Source organism: Dromaius novaehollandiae, chromosome 4 (genome assembly GCF_036370855.1).
Source record: "Dromaius novaehollandiae isolate bDroNov1 chromosome 4, bDroNov1.hap1, whole genome shotgun sequence".
Taxonomy (NCBI): domain Eukaryota; kingdom Metazoa; phylum Chordata; class Aves; order Casuariiformes; family Dromaiidae; genus Dromaius; species Dromaius novaehollandiae.
Window position 1 is genome coordinate 44,187,914 of NC_088101.1, and position 7,775 is coordinate 44,195,688.

The 7,775-nt window shown below is 42.8% G+C and overlaps 1 protein-coding gene across 1 annotated transcript; it reads left to right on the plus strand.

Moving 5' to 3' along the window:
* Positions 1-391: 391 nt before the first annotated feature.
* On the plus strand, positions 392-6,330 carry NPY5R (neuropeptide Y receptor Y5). Its single transcript, XM_026120198.2, has 2 exons — positions 392-452; positions 4,524-6,330. Exon 2 carries the CDS (start codon positions 4,533-4,535, stop codon positions 5,862-5,864), a length of 1,332 nt encoding a protein of 443 aa, XP_025975983.1. The 5' UTR covers positions 392-452; positions 4,524-4,532; the 3' UTR covers positions 5,865-6,330.
* Positions 6,331-7,775: the final 1,445 nt, after the last annotated feature.

The window sequence follows — 7,775 nt, forward strand, 5'->3', positions numbered from 1 at the left end:
TAGGATGCATCTGCTTGGCCAGTGTCAGCTCCCTCCTGCCTCTGCAGGGACGGCAGCACTGGTGTAGGCTCCGCTGCCACGCAGCCTGCAGGATGCCGCCTTCGTCCCTCTCCTTGGGGGCTGCGGTCGCTCCGCCTCGGCCCCCTTTCCAGTGATGGGTGCCCCGCCGGGCTGCCACCTTCGCCCAGGCTCTCGGGCAGCGCTCGGCCTCTCCTCCCGCTCCCGCGGGGGCGACGGAGCCGCCGAGACGCTCCGCGGGGCTCCGGCCCGTCTGAGACCCGGGCAGGGCCGGGCTCCCCTCCGGCCCTAGGAGCCCCGGCAGCAGCCAGCCGGGACCGCGACCGGGACCGCGACCGGGACCGCGACCGGGAGGCGCAGCGGGGCCGCGGCACCCCGTGAGCCCGGAGCCAGAGCGGGGCTCCGCGCCCGGCGCCGGCGGGAGGCGCCTCCAGGTGAGGCGGCAAGTTCAGGCGGCGCCTGGCCGCGGAGCCGCGGCGCAGCGGGAGCCGGCGGCCGCGGGGGGCCGCGGAGGCGGCGGCCGGGGCTCGGCCCCCCGCGCAGCGCGGGCGAAGCCCTCCCGCAGGGGCTGCGCGGCTTCGCGCGGGGCAGGTGCGCTGGCGGCGAACCCGCGGAAACCCCGGTGTGCGCGGCAGCTGCGGCGAGGTCTGCCTGTCCCCGCGGCGCCGAGGACGCCCGGCGGCAGAGCCGCGGTCCCCTCCCGTCCCGTCCCGTCCCGTCCCGTCGCGCCCTGTCCCGCGCGGTCCCGTCCCGTCCCGTCCCGCCGCGTCCCGTCCCGCCGCGTTTCGGCCGGAGCCGCCGCGGGCATTAGCCGCGCTGGGTCGGGTGCGCGGGTGCATCTCCCGGACGCAGGGCTGAGCACTGCCGCGGGATTCCCCAGGGAGGTGCAGAAAGAAAAAAATATCTGTCTTTCCTTTCTCCTTGACAAGCCGGGAGCTGCTGCGTTGCGCAGCGTGTGTTTTAAGCACACGTTTTAAGTTTTCTCTTCTGGCGAACGAATACCCCCTTACCTTGCATCGCCTTTCTTTGGCTGTGGACAAATAATCTTATTAGGGGGGGTTTTGCTTATTTTGGGAAGCCATATTCTTGTTTTCCAGGATAATGTTGTAATGCTTCTTTTAATTAGCCACATAAAGAGACATGCCGGTAGCATGCCTGGAAATCCTTTTTCGGTACTTCTGAAGTAATCTCAGCCTTTTGAAGTCTCCAGGGTTCTCGGACCAGTTTTTGCTGTTGCATGTAAGGAACGGGAACCTCTGAAGCGGCAGCATTTGATCTTTAGTCTGCATCGAGAATGGGACTCTTCAGTGGTGTCACTTGGCTCAGACATTATCTCAGCCTTTAATGGTATAAAGGCATCATTTCTTCAGTAGTAACCACATAGCTCAGTGCTTTCCATGAGCTTAGATGATCAGGCAGTTACAGCCTAAGTGTTCGTGATGGTGTGAAGTATTGGTGTAACTATTTACAGCAGTGTACAAGTTAAAAAAGATTATCTCTAACTTCATTTCCTGTACAGTCCTGTGACCGTGCCAGTATTTGGAGGAGAGAAGGGAGTTAGTGTCTTTAAGAGAATTGTCATGTTTTGCTTCCTCCTCATATATATTTGTCTTTATTTGTCTTTAAAGTTAAAAAAAAAGAAAAAGGAATCATAAGGTTGTAAATTGTCCACAGCAGTAAAGATTAATTGTCCTGTGTGGACACTGTTACACAGACTGAACAGACTAGACAGTACAGGCAGCAGCCAGTCAGAATTGACTTAATAGGTACTGATACCATAGCATGTAAGCTCTTACCCATGAATAAACCTTCATATGAGCATCTCGTCTAATAGGAGGAAATTTTTCTGAAAGCACATATGCCTTCAATGGAGGATGAGTGCCTGTCAAACTTTTGTGCTCTTGAAAATTGCCCTTTAAATATGTAAGGAAACAGAAAAAAAACAGCCTATTCACTCTCTTAAATAGAGATTTATGGATTTTGTATTTTAAATATAAAGCAAAGGTTTTTAAGTGAAATAATGAAATGAATCTTAAGAATTTCAATGTATTTAACTAGCACATTGTAGGGTATCTGCTATCTTTAACTCATCTAAAACTGAATAACCATTTAAGTTCTCTCTGCTACTCTCAGGCCTTATATCAACTGTAATAGAAAACTCCTGTGAAGCATTATCTTGGTGAAAATAAGAGTCACAGGATTAAAAGAGTGACATTAAGGTGCATCATGGACAAATGTGGTTTAAGAAGGTGTTATTTAAAATCTTTCAAGATCATGGTACATCACTTGTCATAAATCCCATTTTATTGTAAAAGGGAACCGCAAATACTCCTTGTATTTAATGCTAATTGAATTAATCTGATTCTTACCGTAAATTTTCCTATTCACCCTGGATTCTGGCATGAAGTTGCAGTTACTTCTACCTCATGCATCGTAGCTTTCTATCTCATGCATCCTACAGAAACTAAAGGAGACCTAAGCAAACCCATTTAAAGGTCACGGGGTGTGAGCTCATGCAGGTGTAGCTGAGCGCAGCCTCAGAGAGTGTATGCAGAGGAATACGGAAAAGGGACCCTCATTTATTTTGAGGAAATCGTATTGACTGAGGGATGTAGAAGATGAAAGTGATCCAACTTTCGGAGCTCATAGCTAGAAAATCTCCATCAGATTCCTTCAGACTGATTAAATCTGGTCTTGAAAACATGCCAAAGAGCACCGTGGCACTGTAGTGACTACTGTTCAGTTTAGCAATACTCTTCAAATACGAGGACAACATTTTCAAAAGTGGCTATCTCATTTAATTCTATTTCCTCCTGTGGGATTTTCGGGACTATTCATTTCTCTGAAAGCTACGTACTACATGTTACACTCAGATTGACCAAGTGACAGAGGGAGAGTGAATGAGTCCCAAAAAATAGAAGCAGCTGTTAAAACAAAACAGGAAGACACATGCCAAGAAGTGCAGGGAGCCCTGTGAAATCAGTGGTATGCGAAGACTGGGGACTGAAGATCAACAGTATGGGAGGGAATATTTTTTGGAGCTTACTAGCAGCAACACTCAGGCTGAGTGAGCAATTTGTTCCCTATGAGCAAGAGAGCAAGCTTGGAGAGCAACAGAGCCACTTTGCAATTTTTGAAGTTTTGGGGGGAAGTGTCAAAATCAAAAGCAAGCCTGCAGATTACAGGTACATGCACACTCTGAAATCCACAAAGCACCAGTCATAGCAAAAAACCCATGATTCCTTTATGCTGAATAAAAGAAACAAAAATGTTGTAGCTATTACATAATAGGGATATCATTCCATAAGCCTGAAGTAGAGGATTATGTATTTTCTCTAGGGCAGAGCCCTCTGGAATACTTGGATAATATTTATGTTAACTCAGACTTAGAAACAGAAAGAAATTTCAGCTGATTTCAGAAGTCGCTGACTTCAATTCCAGTGACTTCAAGTTATGCTCACTGGCAGCTAGAATGATGAAGAGTGAAAAACCTTCTGCTCATTTTAAGGGTGTTTTGGTTTTGTTTAGGTCTTTTTGCATTGTCTTGCCTGAGATTTCTAAGCCTTCAGCAAATTTCTAGCTGATATGTGCACTTTAGAGAATTTTGACTTAGAAGCTTTAATACGAGCAGGTTTTGCATCTAAACAGGAATGAATTTTCAAATGATTGGGTGGGGTTTGCATACAGTTAATACTGTCCTCTCTGTGTTATATCTATTTGTTTTGTTTGGATGTTTTTTAAGCAAATTTCCCTTCTGCTCAAGTAGCAGTCCTCAACATTATGTTCAACATTATTTTCCAAATTAAGAGAAGATGGTTTGTATAAGCATCATGATAGGAATTCCCTCTTGGACACTGGCCCCTGTGGGACAGTAGCTATCCTTAGAAACCTATTCTTTTTGAAACTTCCCACTAATTTGTATCAGTTTTTTACTAGCAAGCTAAGACATACTACTGCAGTTTTTATTGTATTTCAGAACACTGTATATTTTCCAGTGCTCCCATTTTAGTTTGTTGTCATGTAACGATTAGGCACCTGCCCAGATGGTGACTGTGAATTTCCTTACTCATATCAGTGAGCCGTTACTCCCAGGAGTAATTTCACCCACCCTAAGTGGATTGCTTTTGTGACTAGCTGCTCACTCATGGAAAGGCTGACAATAGCAAAACATCATTATATATGCAAATAGCAAATTTGCAAATTTGGTCTATAGCAAAACATAGTTAAAAGCCAGCCTCATAATGCAGATCCTTAAATTGTAATCACTGAATATGTGCAGCCAGGTGCTGAGGCCTTGGTGTGCTGAATGCCACATGCTAAAACCTATGAAATTAGCTTGTGCTGACCCAAAGCTATGCAGGATTTGCCTCACAATAGAATAACACCACTATTAATTTAATTGCGTTAAGGTGATACAAGATAAAATTATGTTTTATTATATTTACATTAACACCAGTATCATCTGTACTTCAGTAGCTAATTAATGCCTTTCTTGTTCTAAGCAGGACTAGAATATGGATTTAGGATTCAAAGACCATAACAACAGGACACCTACCAAGAACACCTCTGCTGCTACAAGGAGTTTTTCTGCCTGGGAGGATTATAAGAGTAGTGTTGATGACATACAGTACTTTCTCATTGGGCTGTACACATTTATAAGTCTGGCTGGCTTTATGGGAAATCTGTTCATACTCATGGCTCTGATGAAACACAAGCAGAAGACAACAATAAACATTCTTATTGGTAACTTGGCCTTTTCTGACATCTTAGTTGTGCTGTTTTGTTCGCCTTTCACACTGACATCTGTCCTGCTTGACCAATGGATGTTTGGCACTCTGATGTGCCACGTCATGCCCTTCCTCCAGTGTGCATCTGTTCTAGTCTCCACTTTAATGTTAATGTCTATCGCTGTAGTCAGATACCGTATGATAAAACATCCCCTTTCTAGCAATTTAACAGCAAAACAAGGCTATGTCTTAATAGCAACCATTTGGGCCCTTGGCTGTGCCATTTGCTCCCCTCTGCCAATTTTCCACAAAGTCGTAGATCTCAGCGAAACTCTGAATTTGGAGGCACTGGTGGGCAGGTTTTTGTGCATTGAGTCATGGCCTTCTGATTCCTACAGGATTGCCTTTACAATATCCTTGTTATTCATGCAATACATATTGCCTTTGGTGTGTTTAACTGCTAGCCATACCAGTGTCTGCCGGAGCATAGGTTCCAGGCTGTCGAACGCGGAAAACAAATTTGAAGAAAATGAGATGATAAACCTAACCTTTCATCCATCTAAGAGCACTGGCACTCAGGTGCAGCCCTCCAGCCGTTCCAGATGGAGCTATGCATTTGTCAGAAAGCACCACAGAAGATACAGCAAAAAGACTTCCAGTGTGATGCCAGCTATTTTAAGGCATCATCAGGATGCTAATTTCAGAGAACTCCCAGAAAGCTCTTGCACACAAAAAAGCCAGCTCTCTTCATCCAGTAAGTGCATCCCAGGGGTACCTATCTGTTTTGAGATGAAACCAAAAGAAAACACAGAGATCCAGGACATGATTACAGTATCCCGATCCATCATCAGAATTAAGGCAAGATCTAGGAGAGTTTTCTGCAGACTGACAGTGTTGATCCTAGTTTTTGCCTTCAGTTGGATGCCTCTTCACCTTTTCCACATTGTAACAGATTTCAATGCCAATCTCATTTCTAACAGACATTTTAAATTAGTATATTGTATATGTCATTTACTAGGTATGATGTCCTGCTGCTTGAATCCCATCTTATATGGGTTTCTAAACAACAGCATAAAAGCTGATTTATTGTCCCTTATTCCATGCAGCCAAATACCATGATTTTATGAGCCTCAGTAAAAAAACAAACAAACAAACAAAAAAGGTTAGGTTTTCAAGTATGAAAACATGTATAGCTTTACAAACCAAATACATTAAGTTTAGTAAGTCTGACTTGGTTGTGATTAGTAGCATCTCAAGTGAATGGTTAGTTCTAAGGTTGCATGTATGTCTTGCATTGAGCAGAAATATGTATTTATATTGTAATCTTCTTCTATCTGTTCTCCATAAGAAATCATGCCCAGTGTACAAAACTGGAATACCATTTTCATTGCCTCAAATATTGTTGATCTGTACTTTGGAAATATAAAGAATGTATAATGAGTAGCAAATGTAAGACTAATTCAGACATATCAGTAATAACTGTTGTAAGAATATAATAAAATATGTATCTTTCACTAAGTAACTATTGTTCAGACTATTTCAGTGCCAATTTTGACTGTTTTATAAAATAAAATAAAATGTTTGTTTCTGGATGTGATTAGAAAAATATTTTTCCTTAGATCCTTAGCTCATACTTTGCAATATCTTTGCAAGATCCTTTGCTGCTGATTCCCAGGTTGTCTTATTCCCTGAAATGGTTTTATAGGTAGCTATTATTGTATGAGTTGTTTCCAGCTTGCTATATTTACCCAGTACGTTCTACCTCTGATTTCCTTAGCCAATTTTTATCCTGTCATATCATTTGATATAATTTTCAGACAGGTCCTATAGTTATGTCCTTTTACTTGCATTCTGAACATACAACATGTTTTTGATCGGGGAGAGCCTTCATCATCTAAGCAGGTGATAGTGTAAAGAAAAGCAAAAAAAAAAAAAAAGGCAGCAGAATCTTTCTTTTTCTTTTTTTTCTTTTTTTTTTTTTTTTTTTTTTTTTTGCAAGAAAGCAAAATCTTACTGCCCTTCCTTTTAGATGAATCTACCTGCTCTGGAGAGATGCAACAACCTTCAGATATACATGTATACCCAAACACACATGCTTTCTACCCCTCCCTCCCTCTCCTTTTTAACCAGAGAGGTATCTTTCTTCCAAATTTAAATCACATGCATCTTTGCTAAGGAAGCCATATTATAGTTACATAGCACAAATACAAAGAATATATATTCTATTTTTCTCTTGATTACTCTAACTCAATAACCCACCTTTGCCCTCAGGGTTCAGTAAATGTACAAAGCCTCTGCTGTAGGTCCACCTGAGTTTTAAGCTATAAAATTTCTCCCCAGGTCTAGCTGATGAATCTTTCTTATTCTTCATTAAGATTTCTAATCTGATGGCACTGGAAAAAAAAAACACCCTTTGGGGGACTGCACAACATGATAGAAATGAAGATCAAAAAAAGGTGGAAATAGCAGATAATTTAATGTGAAATACTCAGTGTGTTTAAGTCACAAGTGAAAAATAACAGAAAATGATCAGCAAAAATCTTGAAAAAGACAAAAACTTGATATGGCATCTGAAGTCAGTATTTTTAGGCAGCTTTTACATGAGATAGTGGGCAAACCTTGCACCTAAAAGTGTAAATAACAAGTACTCTAATAATAAGCACTCTAATAACAACACTGTTTCTATTGTACGTTTATTAGAGAATCTCCAAGTATTTGACATTGTTGAGCTAACCTTAACTTCTCTGTGAATTAGTATTTCCCTGTTTTTATGTGGCATTTTTCAGTATAGGTCTCAAAAGGGTTAACAGAGAAGGTGAGCAATACAATTCTAATTTCATAAAAGTGGGAAACCAGCCTTAGAGGTGGTGGGCCTTGCCCACAGCCAGCCGGTGGCCCTGAGGTGTCTGGGGCTACACACCGATTCCCAAAGCTCTGCCCAAGTATTACCTTTCCTGTTGTACATAAAGCTTGCTATCATTAAGGGAAGCCTGTGGATTTTGAGACTGCACGTTTTGCCTGATTATATTA

Bases quoted from the DNA above. Each gene is read 5' to 3' on its own strand.
- NPY5R (XM_026120198.2), top strand. From the start codon at position 4,533: ATGGATTTAGGATTCAAAGACCATAACAACAGGACACCTACCAAGAAC.